The sequence below is a fragment of the Taudactylus pleione genome, unplaced genomic scaffold, assembly GCF_031769625.1.
Source record: "Taudactylus pleione unplaced genomic scaffold, aTauple2 ptg000007l, whole genome shotgun sequence".
NCBI lineage: Eukaryota > Metazoa > Chordata > Amphibia > Anura > Myobatrachidae > Taudactylus > Taudactylus pleione.
This window is the reverse complement of record NW_028284410.1, coordinates 4,573,761-4,595,579: the sequence shown is the minus strand read 5'-3', so window position 1 is coordinate 4,595,579 and position 21,819 is coordinate 4,573,761. Positions and strand designations below refer to the sequence as shown.

General features: G+C 44.4%; 1 protein-coding gene across 2 annotated transcripts in view; it reads right to left on the bottom strand.

The window, feature by feature from the left end:
* Positions 1-5,154: 5,154 nt before the first annotated feature.
* MNMIP1 (manchette microtubule inner protein 1) overlaps positions 5,155-21,819 on the bottom strand; it is a 79,782-nt gene continuing 63,117 nt past the window's right edge. The window contains exons 15-18 of one of the 2 annotated variants that reach the window (XM_088460388.1): positions 21,479-21,544; positions 21,079-21,251; positions 18,890-18,953; positions 5,155-8,876 (exon numbers count right to left, since the gene is read on the bottom strand). In XM_088460388.1, coding sequence (XP_088316514.1) covers positions 8,874-8,876; positions 18,890-18,953; positions 21,079-21,251; positions 21,479-21,544 — 306 coding nt within the window. In that variant the 3' untranslated portion in view covers positions 5,155-8,873. The remainder of the gene's footprint in view (positions 8,877-18,889; positions 18,954-21,078; positions 21,252-21,478; positions 21,545-21,819) is intronic. The other variant, XM_088460378.1, reaches the window with a different exon arrangement.

Below are 21,819 nucleotides of genomic sequence, written 5' to 3'. Positions count from 1 at the left end.
ACATGCACACTTTAACAAACCAAACATTTCAGCGCCAGGGTCTGCCACATGACTGCGGCTGAAATGATTGGTTCAATATAAAATTCTTTAAAATGACACTAGCGCTTAAGGTTAAAAAATATAGAATAAGACAAAATTTCCCACATTGCTTAAGGGAAAATGAATAAAAAACAAATAGCAGCAGAGTATACAGTACATGTAGATAAAGCAGCAGATTATGCAATGAATGTTAGGAACGAAGTAGTCCATAAACTTAAGTCCCATATGTGATACAATGCATACCGTGTGATGTAGGTGAGTGTCTATTTAGGTGGGGAAACAGGGGATCCGGATAGCACCCTGGTCCAGACACTCACAGGCTTAAATGATGTGATCCTGCAAATTGGTGTTAGATGATATGGAAAAACTTTCAGAGAAAAAATTTATAAAAAGATGGAATATGACACAGAAAGAAAGGATGGCGATTTAAGAGATGATAAAAATACCATTATCAAACCATCTGATAAAGGAGGAGGGATAGTGCTAATGACCCGTGCCAAATACGAACAAGAAATGAATCATCAGTTGACTAGTGAATCATATAAAAAACTCAAAAGTGATCCAACAAGAATTTTATATTGTGTTTTCTATTCCTGGGGAAAGGGATTACCCCATTTTAAAGTGTCTAAGCTGCTGAGGTTTTTTTGCACTAAGAGATCCACCTTTTCATCTATTATAAGAAATGATTGGTTCGTTTGGGCCCCCACAAAACAAGCTGGCAATTAATCTGTCCCTGCACAAACTGGCTCTACGGAGGCAAGATGTCGTCCTCATCCTCCTCATCCACCGATTCCTCACCCTCTTCAGTGTTGTGTACATCCTCATCCTCACAGAGTATTAATTCGTCCCCGCTGGAATCCACAACCACAGGTCCCTCTGTACGTTCAGGAGGCTGGTCTCCCTGGAAGAGTTGATAATTCATTTTATGAACATCATCTTCTCCACATTTTGTGGAAGCAACCTCCTACGCCTTTCGCTGACAAGGTTCCCGGCTGCACTAAACACTCTTTCGGAGTACACACTGGAGGGGGCGCAACTCAGGTAAAATAGAGCCAGTTTGTACAGGGACCTCCAAATTGCTTCTTTTTCCTGCCAGTACAGGTACGGACTGTCTGACATGCCTACTTGGATGTTGTCACCGATGTAATCCTTTAACAGACAGGCGCACGCTTGTCGCTGCTGCTTTAAGGATGCAGGTGCGGCTACAGCCAACACATTTCACAAAGACAGAAAAAAAAAGAATATTTTTATTGTTTGTGGAGCGCACTTTGAGGGTTACACCACCCTTTAACAGACAGATGCACGCTTGTCGCTGCTGCTTTGAGGATGCAAGTGCGGCTACAGCCCACACAATTCACAAAGACAGAAAAAAAATGAATTTTTTTATTGTTTGTGGAGCGCACTTTGAGGGTTACACCACCCTTTAACAGACAGACGCACGCTTGTCGCTGCTGCTTTGAGGATGCAGGTGGAATCTAGACGGGATTTGGAACCGGGGACACACTACCTCCATCAATTGTCTAAATCCCACTGCACTAATGGCGGATACCGGACGCACGTCTAACACCAACATAGCTGTCAAGGCCTCAGTTATACGTTTTGCTTCAGGATGACTGCTGTTGTACTTCATCCTCATTGCTAGGGACTGTTGGATGGTCAATTGTTTAGTAAAAGTAGTGGTGTTCCTACTTCCTCTCTGGGATGATGAACAACTCCCAGCAGCAGCAACAGCACTAGGAGGAAGTGGTTCTTGATCTTTCCCTATTTTATTTTTATCGGAGAAAGTTTGATCCTCCATTTATGTTATATTGATATATACGTGCGGCTAAGGCGCACACAAACACAGAAAATATTTTTTTATTTTTGCTGGAGAGTAGTGCACTTTGTGGGTTACACCACCCTTTAAGAAATAAGCCAGCCGGCTCTTTACTTATGGGACACAGGTGCACGCTTGGCGCTGCTCCTTTGTTGATGCACGTGCAGCCACACTGCACACAATTCACAAACACAGAAAATATTTTTTTATTTGGTTTGGAGTGTACTTTGGGGGTTACAGCACCCTTTAACGGTCAAGCCAGCCGGCCCTTTACTTATGACACAGGCACACGCTTGGCACTACTTTGTTGATGAACGTGCGGCTACTGCGCACACAATTCACAAACACAGAAAATATTTTTTTATTTGGTTTGGAGTGTACTTTGGGGGTTACAGCACCCTTTAACGGTCAAGCCAGCCAGCCCTTTACTTATGACACAGGCGCACGCTTGGCACTACTTTGTTGATGCACGTGCAGCTACTGCGCACACAATTCACAAACACAGAAAATATTTTTTTATTTGGTTTGGAGTGTACTTTGGGGGTTACAGCACACTTTAACGGTCAAGCCAGCCGGCCCTTTACTTATGACACAGGCGCACGCTTGGCACTACTTTGTTGATGCACGTGCGGCTACTGCGCCCACAATTCACAAACACAGAAAAAAATATTTTTTTTTAGCACTTGGGGGGAGCACCCCTGACGGACAGAGCACCCCCTGGACAACACTACAGCACCCCTTTAGGACTGGGACACTGCACAGGACTTTGGAGTGGACACAGCCCCTATGGACAACTGACTGCACAACACAGTCCAGCCAGCCCCTATGGACTTTGAAGTAGTGGACACAGCCCCTATGGACAACAGCAGCACAGCACAACACAGCCAGCCCCTATGGACTTTGAAGTAGTGGACACAGCCCCTATGGACAACAGCAGCACAGCGCAGCACAACACTACTCTGCACTACACTACAGTACACAGCCCAGCCAGCCCTAACTCCCACCCTCCCTCTTCACTGTCCACAACCGAGTGAGAAAATGGCGCCAACGCGGCTACCTTATATAGGATCCAAAACCCGCGAGATCCGGAAGGCAGGATGATGAAGCTTTGCCTCGATTTCAGATCCGAGTCAGGCGGGAAAAGTCGAGCCTGACTCGGATCGGCCTCGGATCGGGGGGGCTCGGATTTCAGAAATCCGAACCCGCTCACCCCTAATATATATATATATATATATATATATATATATAGTGAAAGGGGTTGTCTCTCAGCTGAATTGCCCAAGGGAGACTGGAGTGAAGCCTGCGCATTCTGCATTAGCAGTGGAGGTGTCGAATTCCAGGTTGTCACAGTGAACCAACATGGCGGCGCCCAGGACTCCACCTGCAGCAATCAGGATGCATACATGAAAGCTCTAGCAGTTCCTGGGCAGAATACTCAGCCGGTACTTGTCTCCACTGCTGACGTCCGGACGCTTAGGACCTCGAAGACGCCATTGCAGACTTGAGTAACGGCCGATCCCAGGCTGCATCCTGACATGAAGGAGTGGTCGTATCGCATTCCTTAGGCGCAGCAACAAGCTGTTTGTCAAGAAGAAAGTCCAGGCCCTGTACTTCTTGCTAAACCGCTCGGATGTCAAACTGGCTCTTTGAGAGATACAGTACATTGTCCACGGAGTGGCGGGGAAAAGTACAACCCAGCGTCTGTACAAAACAGAGACTATATGTCCCTTTGTCAAAGTGTGCCACATTCAGGGAAAATAAAGGATATACGCCTGAGAAGGTTGAAATGTATCAGCCGGGTAGTCGACACAGAAACATGGACATCTTCTCTAGAGGAAGTAAGAAGACTGAAGGGTGTCAGCCACCACCAAGGTATATGTGCGCTTCTCCAAGCTTGGAAAAGCGAAAGGGGGGGGATGTGTGGTGAGAGGGGTTTTCTCTCAACGGAGTTGCCCACATTCCTGTGGGATCAGCTCTCTCCATGGGAGTCTGGAGTGAAGCCTGTGCGTTCTGCATTAGAATTGGAGGTGTGGAATTCCAGGTTGTCAAAGTGGAGAGAAAACAAGGACGGCACATTCTGCAGCTGCAATAAAATATGGAACTCCAGGTTTTCCAGGTCGCCTAGAGCCAGCAGGAAGTCAGCAAAACAGGAGGAGTTTAAAACTCTCATCTGCCTGATGCTCTGATGCTGACTAGCGGCCAGTTAGTAGGAGAGTGTCTGTAGTGCCAGGGACCAAGAGCTATGCTGGGAGAGCAAGGCCAAATGTGGCTGAAAGCCACTGCTGACTGCTAAGCATGAGGAGTGCTGGATCATTTATGTTCAGTTGCTTATTTTCTGTTATGTGCCTGTATGTGTCCAGGCTTATGCGCATGTATGCTGAAGTGCAGTGTCTACTGCTAATAAAGACACTGCCTTACCGAGTACCTGCCTGTCTTGTGTCCTCATTTCTACACCCTGTGTTACATATATATATATATATATATATATATATATACACACATATATATATACACATACACACACACATATATGTATGTTAAAAATGACAATAACATAGTCACTTACCTTCATACTGAGGCTGGGGACAGTCATGACACTTGGCTTTGTCCCTACACTTTTCAGTTGGACCACTAAGGAGGAGGAGGAGGAGTGTGTGTGGATTGGTTGGGTATGCCGCGAGGGGGGGGGGGTTGCCGCGAGGGGGGGGGGGGTTGGGGATGCCGCAAGAGGGAAGTTGAACAACAGGGGACAATGGGAGAGGAGAGGAACAGGAAGGAAGCAGGAGGGGTGAGGTGCTGGAGCTGGGTGCAAGGGGATGCTGGCTCAGGAGGAGCAGTACCGGCCCCTGCATGTCACAGTGTGACCTGGTGTTTGACTTGGTAAGGTGGGGAAGAGTGTCAATGCTTGGAGACAGATAAAGTGGAGAGAGACAAAAGTACCAACCAATCAGCTTCTGTCATTTTACAGGCTGTGCTAGAAGCTAATTGGTTGCTATGAACAACTTGTCCACTTTGGCGGATATTCAATTAGCTGCAGAGTTTAGCACGCGACTAATTGCCAGCCAAAATCCCCGCTAATTGAATAGGTCCAGCATGGCAATTAGAGTGGGCATTGCATATCTGCTAATCACTTCCCTTCGCCAATGTCAGTCCCTGCCACAGGCTTTAAATATGAAATGTTTTCCGAAGTCATATGCTTTAAGAGTTGCCAGGGACAATATATGTTATTTGTATGCACCAAAGATTGAAAATAAAACACAGTAGCTCACTTAATCTGAATAAATATAGTTTTAGGTTTATTGAAAATATTGCACAATTTACAGTGTAAGAAACTGATCCCCCATATCATAAAAAAAACACATTATGTTTTGTGACACAGACTGTACAATGACCTCCAGTCTTCAATAAAAATTATTTGGCCAGCAAAAGGTTTACTAATGAAGGCCATATTGAAAATGATATTACAAGGGGTATATAAAAAGGACATAAACACAGTTTATCAAAGTGGCAAAATATACACATCTATTCCTATTAACTGAAAATCTATCACTCATTTGCATTTTTAGTGCCCTCTTACTGTACATCTTTTATTATATAAACTGATAATATACTATACTTACATGTTTGGCCTCTAATTTATACATCTATGCTCAAATATCAATACCAACAATGGTAAGAAAAAAAAAAAGCATAAAAAAAAAACTGTGTAATATGTTCCTGCTACTATATCAATACATCTATACTGAGTAATAGAGAGGCAGAGAATATATGTACAGCCTTAGCAGTCACTCGTCACTAACTTGGACTGGCATTTAAGGGCCTGATTCGGAGATGTATGCAATGTGGATATTTATGCAGTTGACCGATTATCGTAATAATCTGCGTAAGTTTCTACATCGCACTGTGCATGTGTCAAGTGTTGTCACTCGCAGCGACTATTTACCCGCAGTGTGATTGAAAATCAGGGAGCGTTTGGGGGAGGTAACAAGGAGTGGCAGCAAAAAAACATTTTCGGGGTGTGTAACAGCCTGCGTCTGCGATCCGGTATGCAATAAAAATGGCTCAGTACATGTGGTCATTCTGCACAAAGATAGGGTTACTCAGCAGCTCGGTTATCAATGCTGCACCTTTGTATGCAGCCTCTTAGATCTGCGATTCCGCCTGTGGGCGTCTCAATACAAATCCCGGCTTCTGCAACATTTGCATATTTTTCTGCACGGCAGCTGCGAACAAATTCGCAACTGCGGTAACATTAGGGTACAACTCTGAATCAGGCCCTACATTGCCAAAGGATAAACTGAGGGGCTCAAAGCTTTAGCGGGCCCTATAGATAAACCTGAAACAAGTAAAAAAACTGGGAAGTTGTCTCTATATTATTTGCATATGGATCACTTTTTATACTAACAGGACTGGTGTTATAATGAGGGTGGCAAATAAACCTGGTCACATATAATGGATGTAATACATTTTAATAGAGTTTTGTACTGTGAAGAGATATACTTGGTGGTAAGCAAGAGTGGCGTTATAAAAGGAGTTATAAAGAGAGAAAATGTACAATAACAGTTTTTATTTAAACGACGTTAAACCATACCAACCAACAAGATATGCAAATTGTGAGAACTAAGGCTTATGTTTTGCTAATAAGTTAAACACATTTTAAGTGATGAGATAACAAATAAAAGTCTTAAAAACTAACTGAAATTTTATATTAAGGGACATATTTAATAACAAGTGATATTCTTGTTATCACTTGTTGCAAATTTTAAATGGGGCTCCAACCAATCAGCCCCCAAAATTAATTTATAAACACATGACAGTTACAAGCTGATTGGTTGGAGCACTATTTAAGATTAGTAATGAGTGATAACAAGAATATCACTCATTATTAAATCTGCCCCCTAAGTGCTATGAGCCACGCATAATAACATTAATCTGAAAACTGCCTAAAGGTATTGATCCATCACAGTAGCGACTGGCTCTTGTCTTTATACTGAAGCAGAATGCCAGCAATAACTATAAACAAAATTGAGGTTTTTTTGCATCGGGTCTGGTCCTTCTCCATAGTGTGATGAACTGATTGAAAGTCTCAACAGTTGTGGCTGCATAGGGCCAATCATGCTTTAGAGAGCGACCAGACTGTTCAAGTTGCCCCAATAACAGTTGTCCAAAAGACAGCACAGTCAAACATTTTGCACAGAGTCAGGGCCGGATTAAGGGCCTGATTCAGATGTGGGAATAGAGTAAGATATAGAAAGTAACTGTGCACCTTGGTAACACCATGCAGCACTGCAGGTGGGACAGGTTTGATATGTAAAAAAATACATTTTGGAGGGTCGTGTCCAAACTGATATCTAAATTGCAGTGTAAAAATAAAGCTGTGCAGTATTTGTGGGCTACATGCAAAAGCAGCCAGTATTTACACTGCATGCAAAAATAATGTATATATATATATGCATCCCTTGCATTGCAACATGATTTGTTCAGGTACACAGTTATACCTCTTTTCCACCAAAAACCCAGGTCCGACCTGGGTTTTTGGACATGGTTCCAACCCTGGTCAGACCCAGGTCAGACCCATTTACACTGCACCTTTGATCTGGGTTACTCCCAGGTCAGTCCTGTTCACACTGAACTCAGGTCTGCCCTGCTAAACCTGTGAGGTCATAAAAAGTGGGAGGTGAATGCTCCACAACCACCAATCAGCTCATTTTAGGCATGACCAAGGTCAGATAACCCGGGTTGTACCGTTTACACTGCACCATTACCTGGGTCCATCCTGGGTCCAACCCTGGTAGCTACCTGGGTTGGATTGCAGGGTCACTTGACCCAGGTTATTTTTCAGGGACCCTTTTACACTGAGCTGCGACCCGGGTAGACCCAGCAAAAACCCAGGTTTTTGCTCTGGTGTAAAAGGGGTATAACTTTCTCTATCTTAAGCTGGGCATCCACTATACAATTTTCTGTCAGATATCTGTCCAATCTGGCTGGTTGGAATGAAAACCTGGTAATGTATGGGAGCAAATGACAATCGATCATATGGTTTTAAACACTGAAAAAAAGCAATTTGCTCCCAAACGCCGGAAAATGGACAAAAACTGTTGTTTGAACAAATTGTTTAGATCAAACATTTAACAAACTTGTCTGATGACCATTTTTATCTGTTTTCTGGCATTTAGGAGCAAATTGCTGATCATCATTTACTCCCATACGTTACCAGATTTTCATTCCAACAAATCAACTAGCTGGATGGTTGGACAGAAAATCTTTAGGTGTGTACCCAGCTTAAGACCTTTAGAGGCTCTAAGCACGTAATAGATCTTGGTACCCCATATATATTTTGTTACCCAAAAAAAATCCCAAAGAAAAAAGTTGTCTCCAAAATTCTTGCCAAAGCCTTTTAAAAACATCCAAATTTGGAGAACCCCCCCACACACACACACACCTAATCTGGCAACACCATACTGAACGCTGCTGCACTCACTCTCAGTGGACAGGACAGCCGACATGACCAAGACAAGAATGATCACGTGAGCCTCGGTGGAACACGTGGCAGTTTACCAGTTACCAGATTCTAATTTTGTTGCATTCCCAAAATGAATGTATATCATTAACCTCTATTATTACTATTTTATTATTATTTTTATTATTGTATACAGCCCCTTTTTGTGGAACCTGGTTCAGCTGCACCATTTGCAGTTTTGCACCACATGGTCCATGGTAAGTCTGGCAATGGAAAATGTCCCTTGAGGCCCTAAGCATGTGCTTATTTTGCTTAATGGTTAATCCAGCCCTGCATGAAGTAATATAGAATCATTGTTTTTTGTTCTATTGTTTCACCTAACTTTCTACCATAATACATGTAACCGGTGTCTGTCCCGAGTGCAGCCTTCAGTGTGGCTATTCCACAGCTGTATAGACCAGCCATCTTCCTTTGGCCAATTACTTCTATATGCTCTTCAGTAGGAACTAGGATGATAGTTTCTTCAGGTTTTCAACCTCCACCTGTAAAATACATAAATTACTAAAGGACATTGTTAAAGGGTTTGCTTATATCATGATAAACCATGCACTTTAGTGAAGTAAGATTTATTTGTGTTTTCTAATTCATATATATTTGTGGATTTGTGTATTACTGATATTCCAGATCACATGCCTGCCGTTGGCAGCTGGGTCGTTCTGTCGGCCCTACATGCAAGCCGACAGAATGGCCCAGATGGACGAGCTACTATTCTGCGTAGCCGTAGGAATGCAAAACTGCAACAATTGAATGATTTGCGACCGATGCTGCATCTTTGTACGCAGATGCTTGGAATAGCAAAGCCACAGGTGGGCATCTCAATTCATATCCCGGGGGCTGTGACATTTGCATATTTTCGCGCAGCAGCTGCGTGCACAGATGCAGCAATGCCGGCATTAGCGTGCAACTCTGAATCAGGCCCTATATTGTAGTCAAATTAATAAGGGGTTGACCGTAATACATGTTAGGATCAGACGCTACAGTTTATAAATTATTTATTATTCAATGTAGTAATTGCACACAAAATGAGTGACAGGCTTATAGTTCAATTTGACCATACATTTGTATGGCTAAATTGGATGGGATCTGCTGTATGGTCCCTAAAGCTAGTCATAGATGCTATAATTATTGGGGCGATCCACCAGATATCCGCAGATTGCCCCGATTATTGCAGCGTGTGTGCGGGCGTCCGAGGGTTAAATATCGCTCGGTTGGCTATGCCGGATTGTCCAGCATGCCTGTCCGATGCGATATTTATGAGTACAATGTCGGCCGCATGTGTTCCTTCCTACGAAAGGAACAGGGAAATGTCTCCTCCCTCAGGGGTGGAGCACAGATGTCGGGTTAATCTCACAGTGTATACCGCGGACATCTGCGGCTGGCAGGCTGCCAGATAAAATGTCTGTTGGTCTGACAGGCATTTTATCTGGACGTGTATGCCCAGATTTAGGCTAAGCATCAGGATTACGTCCAGCTCCTTAACAGCCTGTTAGTGCACTTGGAAATGACCATAATCACAGACTTGACAGCAGTCATCTTCCAATGGCATTTTGCACAATTATAATCATACCTATCAAACCTCTTGTGCATCTGCATTGTTTTTAGCCTGCACATGCTGGAATATTAGGACAATTGCATACACTCTGCTGCAATATCATAGCATGTGCGGGCACCTTAAGCCCAGAGTTAATCAAATTTGCTTAAGGGTTTAAAAACAAAACAAAAGAACACAATAAAACAGGTTTGCTAATACATACAGTGCAAGCACAACTTTTAGACACTGCACCAATGAGACTGTGCTGCAGCCAGATTAGGATAATGAATTAGGGCTATATGGAGTGTAGGGGAAATTCCTGAACAACAAGGCAATCCCTCATTAGTGCATGCCTAATAAGGAGCTAATAATTAGAAGTATTTTATAGTTATGTCAAATGATACTGTGTAGCGGAAGCAGCAGGACACTCCGTTGCAGAGCGCTCCAACAATATATACCGGTATCAGGCTATTATGAAAACGTTTTACATATTTATGTTTTTATTGTCTAGTATATATCCAATATAAAAAAATGTTATCGAGAGAACCTTGTCACTTCTTTAATAAGGGCTATAGGATGCGCTGAGAATCACCTTCACTTTTTTACGACTATGGCCCGTATTCAATTCGAGGCAAAAAGCCGAGATCCGTGAAAAAGTATCGCCAATTGCGACTTTTCGCCAGGCAGAAACTTATCTCTGTATTCAATTGCAAATACTTTTCATGTACGCGAAAACGCAATGCAATGTAATAGGCGAAAAAGATTCGCCTCTGAATAGGAGGGGAAAACAAGTTCAAAATCGCTATTTTTGGGTGCAAAAGTGGAGAAACAACTCAGCAGCCTTGGGACAGCCCCCCAAAGGATAACTCCGTAAAAAAAAAAAAACCTACAAAAAAATGAGGAACACCCCAAAAAAGCACTTTGAAAAAAGGGGCGAAAAAGTGCAAAATGGGGGTACAAACATAAAAAGTATCAAAATAGACTTTTGGGGGGTCTGCAAGTTTGGGCGAGGTTTTTTCATTGTAGGTGTTTGCTGAAGGTGCGTTTTTTAAGTTTCTTATAACTTCACTTTAGCAACTTTTAAATATGCTTGCACCCACTTTCAAGTACCCCTAATTTGACAGGACTACTTATTTTCTCCTAAAAATACTGCTTTATGCCATTCTTCACCACTTGTGCAAAGATGCTAATTAGTGGCAATTGAGCGAACTTAAGTACCCCAAACTGTTTCATTAGGGCTACTCGGGCGCTACTACATTGATTCCCAAAGTTTCCACACCTTTTTGGGGGGTTCAGGCTGATTTCCCCGATTCAGACACCACTTTTCGTCTTTCCTGACTTTGCGTGTTTTCGTTTTCACGTCTTTTGGATTTGAATAGGGCGAATCGCGGGTACGCACATGATAGGTTTCTGTTGCTAAAATACGCGATATAGATGAAAACTCCAGCAGGTGAAACTTTATCACGCACACGAAACTAATTGAATAAGGGCCTATGTCAAATGATCATTACGAACCAACCAGAATTTGCCTGTGATTCAATTGCTCATCACGTGTGTGAACAATAAAATACACAGTAATGGAGGGTACACACGGTCAGATTTTCTGGAAGATATGAACGATAATGATTGTAAAAATCGTTACATCGTTCATATCATTGACATGTTTGCATGCATCGACGAACGATGCGTTTGCCCGCATGTCAGATAACGATATCTGAAATCGACTGCGTTTGCAGTCAGATTTGGACAATATCATTAATTTAAATACTGACAGAAATCGTTCATCGTTCATGAAATCGTTAATATCGTTCATCGTTAATCATTATCGATGATCTAGCAAAAAAAGAGTATTTTAAGTTTTAAATTTTTTCTTTTAGAATTTTCTTCTAAGTATTAAATACATACTGTATATCTGCCCTTTTTTGTGGAGGTCCATAGAAGGGATTCCCAGGGGAGATAAAATCATAATTCCTATCAAGGGGAGCAAAGCATATGGGAAGTTATTTTTCTGAATTGTGATCAATTGACCAAATCTGTGAGATTTAATTAAGCTGCATACACACACACAAGGATTTTGTTACCAACGATTTTATGAACGATTTTCTGTCAGATTTTTTAAAGTGTAATGAACGATTTTTATGAACTACAAACGATTTTTGCATATTCCCTTAATGAAAATCGTTGAGTTGACAAGTCTGACTGAACTTAAAACGTGATCGTTCGTCGTTTGACTCAGAAAGTAAACAATTTTTTAAACGATTATCGTTAAACAATATAGTTTAATGATAATCGTTGAAAAAATCGTTGTGTGTGTATGCAGTTTTAGGCTTAAACTGGCCACACATTTAAAGATCTGTCCAACCAGCCAACTAGTTGATTGGTTAGAATGAGAATCTGGTAACATATGGGAGTAACTGATGATCAGCAATTTCCTCCTAAATGCCAGAGAACAGATGAAAATGGTCGTCAGAAAAGTTTGTTAAATGTTTGATCCAAACAATTTGTTCAAAGAACAGTTTTTGTCCATTTTCCGGCATTTGGGAGCAAATTGCTAATTGTCATTTACTTTCATATCTTACCAGATTTTCATTCCAACCAATCAACTAGTTGGCTAGTTGGACAGATAATCTTTAGATGTGTGGCCAGCTTTACTATTAGGGGCATATTAAGAGTGGAGGGGGCCCGTGTGAATTACACAGGTTCTGTGGCTCATTAAAACCAGGTGAAATGTAGGCTTAAGGTCAGCCAGCCCCAGAATCTGTGTAACTCAAGAGTGTCCTAGTTTAAAGGGAATTTATGGTAAGCCTAAATATATATATAAATTCCACATATCCTTTAAATATAGGCTTACCATACTATCCCTTTAAACCGGGACACTCATGAATTACACATGTTCGGTGGCTGATTAAAACCAGGTGAAATGCAAGCATGTTTAATGTGTAATTCATAAGTGTCCCAGTTTAAAGGGATAATATGGTAAGCCTTTATATTTACATGTGAAAGACTATATAATCTTTTTCCAAATAGAACTACCTACTTATCAAGATGTGGTGGTCAAATACATTATTTAAAACAAAAATCCTATTGATTGGTGTTTCAAGGCACGATAAAAGGTATGAAAAGAATGGTGTCTGCATACACCTCCATGCCCTTGGTTATTTCCAGCAATCCAATCATCTTTGTTTCTGTTGTTTACCAAAAAACAAATGATTGCTGCACAGTAATGACATTATTGATCTACATTTTCAGGGCATACGTATAGTAATGCTGGGTAGACACTGGCCGATATACAGTATTGGCGTTCAATTGAACAGTTCATATCAGTGCTCGAAGTGTGCCGGTATGCAACGGTATGGCATACCGGCACTTCAAGCAATTAAGATTTTTTTAGAGGACAGAGGGCTGCGCGGGTCTCCGCCTGCTCAGAAAGCCCCTAAGCCAGCCGCCTTGTGTATTTATGTGGCTGGCTCAGTCAAAACCCTGGGCTGTCAGTCACCAAGCTGCTGCCCGCCTATCCCCGCCCATCCGCGCCGTGAGCCATTCGTCCCCCGCCGGAAGAATCTGATCTGGAGCCCAGCGTGTTTGGGTGCAGCCCGTGGTCTGCATGCCGGGAGCCGTCTTTCTAGTGCTAAACCCCTGTCCACTTGCCCGGGTGTACTACTGCCGTCCGGCTGACCTCCAGCGTTGCCAGATGCCTTCCCCCGCTGGAAGGTCTCTGCAGCAGCATTACACGATGCCTGTGCAGAGACCGGAATTGGCCCACCCACCCTCTTAACTCGCTTCAGCCCAGCACACGCTGCTGTGTGCCGGGCTGCATAGGAGACTGCCACTCCCCCCCTGCAGTCTCCTATGCCTGTGGGGGGGAGCAATGACATTGATCGCGCTCCCCCCCCATGGTGTGCTGAGGGGCACCCAGCACCCCACCCCCCTCCCCAGCACGCAGGTGAAAAATAATTGAATTATATTTTTTTAAGCCTAAGGGGGCGTGGCCACGCCTCTCGCGATTAGGCCACGCCCCCTGGTACGGCTCTGTGTGTGCGCATTCCCCACCGGTTTCTGTGACAGTCAGGTCAGACAGGAGTCACCACCTAACAGCCCCTAATATTGGATTTCGTGGTGAGGGGGGTTATAAGGTTGCTGAAGGAGCCCTTGCCCCCAGAGTACAGCTGTTGGTGCCACTGCACTTCTCCCTGCTTCTCTCTTCTGGATGGATTCCTCAGCCAGCCTCCTCCTCAGCTCTGTGACAGCAGCAACTGGTGAGTAATACAGGAATAGTGTGGCTGGGTGTCTCGCTACCCCTGTTGTGTGCCTCGCTACCCATTTTCCTCAGGGTTGGGTACGGAATGCCAGCGTTTGGGATCCCAGCGGTCAAGTTCCCGGCGCCGAAAACTCTTCCCCTCTTCCTAACCTTAACCCTCCCTCCCCGAGGCCTAAACCTAACCTTTCCGCACCCTAAACCTAACCCACCCGCTAGTGCCTAACCCTCCCCTTAACCCCGCTACTTTTTTTCGGAATGCCGGCAGTCGGAATGCCGGCACCGGGATCCTGACAGGTGTCGGGATTCTGGCGCCGGTATTCTAAGTGCCGGCATCCCCTTTGCTGGAATATTAATCGTATCCTGTGCCTCATTACCCCTGTGTGCCTCACCGCCCCTGTGTGCCCCACAACCTTTTCCAATGTGTGTATGTTTTTTTTTTTTTTCTTCCTATATCCTATGTATTTTTTTTTTTCCTATTGGTGGCAATTCAGTTAAGTGTGATCTTGAATAGCGCCAGGAATTTGGGGGGTAATTCAGACCCAAGCGCGAGCAAAGGACGCTCGCAAGTGGGTCGATGTTCCCCCACTGCGCATGCGCATGACGGAGGGTGCTCCGTCGTGCGCATGCGCGAGACCCGGAGAGCGATGGGCTCTCCATCGCTCCGGGTCTCGCACCAAAGGGGGCGTGCTGTCGATGTTGATTGACAGCACGCCCCCTTTGGTGGGCGTGCCGGGGGCATGCCTGCCAGACGGAGGCGTTCCCATGGGAACGCCTACCATCTGAAGCCGGCCCCACTGACATCACTAGTGATTCAGTGGGAGTGATTTTGGCTCTGATAGAGCCAAAATCACTCCAGGGCTTGCAGCAACGAGACCCTACCGCAAGGGTCTCGTCGCAAGCCCGATGGTCAAGACCATCGCGACCATCATCATGGACGCTCGCATATGCTGTGGGGGGTCACCCACAGCTATGCGAGTGGCCAGGAGGCCGCTCCATTTTCATGGAGGAGGGCCCTGATTCAGAGCGAGCGCTCTGGTCAGAGCGTCCGGCTCTGAATCAGGCCCATGGTCCCAGAGCTATTCTATTGAACGCACTTTTAATTTAAACCTAACTAAAGGATTTATGCTTGCACTCTCCTGAGGGTGTGAGCAGAAATCCAACTAAAGTGCCATCCACTATGCTGTTTTTTAACTTAGTGAGGTGCTGACAGCATTGCAACAGGCACTTTAGTTTGAAAATGCCTGCCAGTTAGCGAGTCTAAACACCTGGCTTAAGGCACTAACATCGCAGCTAATTGAATACGGGCCTCATGGAGGTGCGAGGTTAAATGCGCGTAAAAACCACCAAATCGGGCTCGCACGTGGGGAAAAAAACAAATTGATTCTGCAGCTTACGTGGAATCAGTGTGTTTCCGTGCGTGAGTCCCGATTTTTACGGCGCTGGAAAAAGGCTATTTAGTTGAATAGCTTTTCCCTGCGCCGCGGGGATTTTGGCAGGCAATTAGTTGCGGAGGAAACCCTGCGGCTTATTGAATACCTATCTATGTGTTGTTGTTTTTTTCCAATGTGTATCAATGTTTTTTTTTTTCATTCTAAGCTTATGTGATTTATTTTTTTCTACGGCAGTGGCCTATGTGTTTGTTTTTTTCCTATGTGTGCCAATGTGTTGTTTTTTTTCATGCAAAGCTTTATGTGATATTTTTACTGTGGGAGCCTGTGTGTCTGATTTTTCTTGTCCTATGGGTGCCAATGGGCACAATTCGATTAAAAGCGAAGTGAATAGCGCCCGGGAATTAGCTCCCGGAGCTATTCAATTCTGCGAGAAGTTAGGTCAGGGAAGGCTCTTTCTAGAGCCTTAAACAAGGTGTTTAGGAGCGAGAACGGGCATTCTCCGACTAAACTTCGTGGCGCGAGCTGTTTTCCCAGCGCTATGGGCAGAAAACAGCATCGCGCCTGGACTTTTGTCTGATTTCTGCTTGCATCCCTAGTCGAACTTAGCAGCGCATATTAATTGAATAGCTCCGGGAGCTGATTCCTGACGCTATTCACTTCGCGTTGAATAGAATCGTGCCCAATGTTTTTTTGTTTTTTTTTCATGCAAAGCTTATGTGATTTATTTATTTTCTGCGGCAGGAGACTATGTTTGGTTTTTCCTTATGAGTGCCAATGTGTGTGCATTTTTTTTTTTTATTTCTTGCAAAACATATGAGGAAAGTAAAATTCCACTGAGAGATGTTTAAAGTAATGAACGCCAAACGGATAATTATATTTATTCGGGTGTTCATGACTACTGAAGCACCCAGAAGCACTGGGTATAGCCACGCATATCGGCTAAACCTGTCTAAATCCAGAGAATCAGCATCTAAACTGCTGTTTCGGCATCCAAACTTAGGCCCTCATTCAGTGCCGCTCGTTAGCGGCAGTACGCTCGTTCCGAGCGATGTTTGCACATCTGCGCATGCGTACGCTTTTTAGTACGCATGCGCGAACCAGTCAGTGCGGCCGAAAATCGTTTGTACGCTATATAGCGAGTGCCTGCTATTTTGAGTGACAGAATGAGGCGTATGTGGGTGGTAACAGGGGAAGGTGCTTGAAAATGGGGAGTGGAGATCCGAACGCAGGCGTGCTTAAAGGTCAAAACGGGCGTTTTATGGGTGTGTATATTTAAAACAGCAGCGTCAATGACCACGTCACTGGGTTATTTTATAGCCAGAACTGCTCGCAAATTTGTGGTAGCAAACACCAACCACAAGAATAGCGAGCAGTTCATACGCTGGTCGATGTACTCGATTAATCTAATAAATAGCGGACATGACGTATGGTGCGAGCGGCCAGGGGGCGTTTTTAACAAATAAACGAGCGTATGTTTTGCTCGTTCGTTCAGGCTTAGAGGTGTGAACAGACTGCAATGTGCGTACGGATCATTTGAATAGCCACCCCTTGTTTTTAAACGAACGACCGCAAATAGCGAACGGCTCTGAATGAGGGCCCTAGGCCCTCATTCAGAGCCGCTCGTTAGCGGCAGTACGCTCGTTCCGAGCGATGTTTGCACATCTGCGCATGCGTACGCTTTTTAGTACGCATGCGCGAACCAGTCAGTGCGGCCGAAAATCGTTTGTACGCTATATAGCGAGTGCCTGCTATTTTGAGTGACAGAATGAGGCGTATGTGGGTGGTAACAGGGGAAGGTGCTTGAAAATGGGGAGTGGAGATCCGAACGCAGGCGTGCTTAAAGGTCAAAACGGGCGTTTTATGGGTGTGTATATTTAAAACAGCAGCGTCAATGACCACGTCACTGGGTTATTTTATAGTCAGAACTGCTCGCAAATTTGTGGTAGCAAACACCAACCACAAGAATAGCGAGCAGTTCATACGCTGGTCGATGTACTCGATTAATCTAATAAATAGCGGACATGACGTATGGTGCGAGCGGCCAGGGGGCGTTTTTAACAAATAAACGAGCGTATGTTTTGCTCGTTCGTTCAGGCTTAGAGGTGTGAACAGACTGCAATGTGCGTACGGATCATTTGAATAGCCACCCCTTGTTTTTAAACGAACGACCGCAAATAGCGAACGGCTCTGAATGAGGGCCTTAGACTTTTCACATGACGCCCTTGTTTTGAGAGGCCACACCCCTATTGACACAGCCACGCCCCTGCGATTCATTGGCCACACCCATTTTTTACTTGCATCTTCAGCGTACATATACACTGTATGCCCATACCCCCACTTCAAAATTCCCACTTCGACCACTGGTTCATATATCATGTGTGCGTCAGCGAGTGTGTACATATGATATGTCTGTGAACAATGTCATTCACAGACATATTGCCAACTGCCCGAACACTTGCTGAAGACGTCGCCAATGATTAACAGCTCAACTGGGCAGGCGCATGTAAATGCCCAACCAGTTGTGACGTCAGTCATGACACATCAGGCCAACAATTGGTAAGTGTGTATGCACGCATAGGCAAACGCAGGGGGGGTTTCCGTCTGCCTGGAAACACCCCTCCCCAGTCCACACCATGACCACAATAGAAATAGTAATATAATGGAATTTTACTAGTGCTGCATGTTCTTCTCAGTATCATAAATGAAATAAATAGCACCACCTTTGGATATTTTAACATGTATCAGCCAGTAATAAATACACCTGTGCACCAATTAGGGGATCTGGAAAACATGCACTGTTAGAGATGCACTGCTATAAAACCCAACCATATATGTCCAGGGCAGTGCTAGGTTCTTCTGCTGCTCCCGCAGACTCCCGAACTTGCTCCCATGCCCTGGAATTGTGCCCACATCTAAAATAAAAACATTCAGCTCAGGCAGGATGGCCCTACTGCTGTATTTAATGGGTTACTGTGATCTCTAGTCCTGTATATGCTGGAATTATGACACACAATACACTTTGTATGACACATATTAAAGCTGGATAAGTGGTAATTTTGCCCTCTTCATGGACTGGCCACACTCACTTTAAAATCAGTCATTTGGAAACCCCCCTCTAGAAATCCTGCATTTGCCACTGGCACTTACCAATCGTCATATGGGTACAGACCAGGACAATGGTCATTCTGATCCATCGTCCTGGTGTGTATCCAGCTTAAGACAACTAGGATCTTTAATGAGTTGATTTTAATAAATAAACTTTACTTAGACAAAAAATTGGTTGACAGATATTAATTGGATTAAGCTATTTGACGTGAGCGTGTGTTAGAATTACCTGCAATGCTACTCGTTTCACTTTCTCTTCACTGATTTCTGATCTAATCTCTTGCATATCTGTCCTGGAGAAATAAGATATAGCAAACTGTCACAACACTGTTGTCATACTGTACAATTGTGTACACTCATATAAAGAATATATAAACCTTCCGTTTTCTGTCCCCTGATACCCCTTTTACACTGGAGCTAAAACTCGGGTTGTTGCGAGGTTAACCCGGTTAGCTCCTTGGTGTAAAAGGGGAGAGGGTTGGATCCGGGTCACGATGACCAGGAGCGCGCCGCATGCCGGCTTATTGGTCTGGCTTCAGTGGCGCTTGGAGATGACTTAATCTCCAAGCGTCCACTTCAACGCCAGAAAAGCCGGGTCTATGCAGAACCGGCTACAGTGTGAAAGGCGCCGACTCGGGAATATCCTGGGTCGACGCCGGCTAAATTCCAGGTCTGAACCGGATTGGAACCCTGGGCCTGATTCAGACCCGCTCGCGAGCGCTGAGCGCTCACAAGCGGGTCGATGTTGGCCCAGTTCGCATGCGCACGAGGGAGCCGGCTCCGTCGTGCGCATGCGCGAGGCCCGGATAGCGACGGCCAAGCCGTCGCTCCGGGTCTCGCTACAAAGGGGGCGTGCTGTCGATGGTGAGTGACAGCACGCCCCCTTTGGCGGGCGTGCCGGGGGCGTGGCTGGCCAGACGGAGTGATGTCAAGTGATGTCAGTGGGAGTGCTCTCGGCTCTGAAAGCACTCCAGGGCTTGCGGCAGACGAGACCCTACCACAAGGGTCTCGTCGCAAGCCTGATGGTCGCAATGGTCTTGACCATCGCGACCATCTTTTTGGCCGCTCGCTATAGCTGTGGGTGGTCACCGACAGCTATGCGAGCGGCCTGGAGGCCGCTCAAAAAAAACACAGGGACGGCCCTGATTCAGAGCGAGCGCTCTGTCAGAGTGTCCAGCTCTGAATCAGGGCCCCTGTTCCAACTCCGGGTCAGACCCGGAATTTAGATGTAAAAGTGGTATTAGTGTTCTTAGTGTGCATTTATACAGTTCTGAGGGTGCTCGGTATTTGCTGATCACTCTCAGCTTCCTATCCCTGATTGTTACCCTTTAATCACAGGTTTGTGTATCAGAGCTTTGCAATTTCTGAACCTGCTGCTTAATCTCTTGCCCTGACCAAGTGACCTCCACTTGTTTTTGGCCTGATTCTGAGGTGGGCGTAAAGCAAAAAAGAGCAAGTAACTGTGCACCTGGACATACCATGTTGCAATGTAAGGGGTGCAAATATATAAACAAATTTGCATGCAGGATAAATACTGGCTGCTATTGCATGTAGCCTACAAATACTGCACAGCTTTATTTTTACACTGCAATTTAGATGTCAGTTTGGACACCTCCCTCCCAAATCTAAATCTCTCTGCACATCTGCCCCACCTGCATTGCAGCATGGTTTTACCAAGGAGCAAAGTTACCTGCTCTTTCTTAATCTGGCCATCCACTATACAATTTTCTGTCTGATATCTGTCCAATCTGGCTGGTTGGAATGAAAACCTGGTAATGTATGGGAGCAAATGACAGTCGATCATATGGTTTTAAACATTGGAAAAAGGACAGGAAAAATTGTTCAAATTGGTTACATTTGTCTGAACGACCATTTTTGACTATTTTAAAGTGTTTGTGAGCAAATGGACGACTGTCATTTGCTCCCATACATTACCAGGTTTTCATTCCAACCAGCCAGACTGGGCAGATATCTGACAGATAATTGTATAGTGGATGCCCAGCTTTCTCACCTTAGAATCAGGCCCTCTGTTCTCTCTATGATACTATTGCTTCATACGGATATTGTTCTTGCTCTGACTAGCCAGACTGCCCAGGTCCAGGGCTGGCGCTCCCATTAGGCAGCTTACATGTGAGTGTGACAGTTACAGCCACAGAAAATAAGTAAGGCAAGTTGTAGGCCTGTGTAGATATGTGTACAATAATATAAGTGGTGATTATAAAGAGATACAACATGACTAAAAGGGAATAGATGGACAGGAAAGTAAGTATCGGACAAATGGGGCTGACAATAAACAGAGAATAAGAGGTAGAGCGACATAAATGAGAGTTACTCTAGTGTTGGGGAGTTTTCCATGATAAAATATTTAATACATGTGTCTTGTACAGTGTGCAGTTGCTCCTTGCTGATATTACTCACAAATGCTTGTTTTTAAGCATATCCATCATCAGTTTAAGTGATCTGATCTCTGACATGAGCTCCTCCACCTGAGCACTCTGTATGGGATCAGGGATCCTCTTGGATGTGTGGGTGCTGGTCTTTGCAGTTGCGGAGGCTGACTGACCAGTTTGGGTGGAGAGCCTCTGCGTATTCTGTGAAAGAAAACAGATAATGGCACACATCACAGACTCGTCTACATATATATCTACATATATTATATAACACAAAAAACAGGTTTTACATTGGTATGGGAAAAGAAATGCCAAACTTTCCCTTCAGCAAGAGAATGAAGCAGGTGTAATTTGCATGCCTTAGGCATAGATTCACCTGCATGTTTATACTCAGCTATATACAGGCCCGAGCAGGTGGACATTTTTACCTTAGATATTGGACTTTTACTGTGGGAATTCACCTGATCTTCCTCTTTATGGCTACCAGACTCATTCTGCGATATTCAAAAATAGACAAGAATCAGAAGAAAATGAAACATTCAGCTCGTCCTTCCATCTCTGATTATCCTAATAATATATAGTGCTGTACATGCCAGTCAGGATTATACTTAAAAATGAGATTCAAGTAGTGTATAAGTAACTCTGTTATGATACAGTCATGTCATTATCAGCTGCATGTCATATTAGCATTATTTCATTTTGCCACCATTCCCTGGTCTATTTAATGAGCAATGCTATTGCTATTTGTTGTGCTTTGAGAATTTAAAAT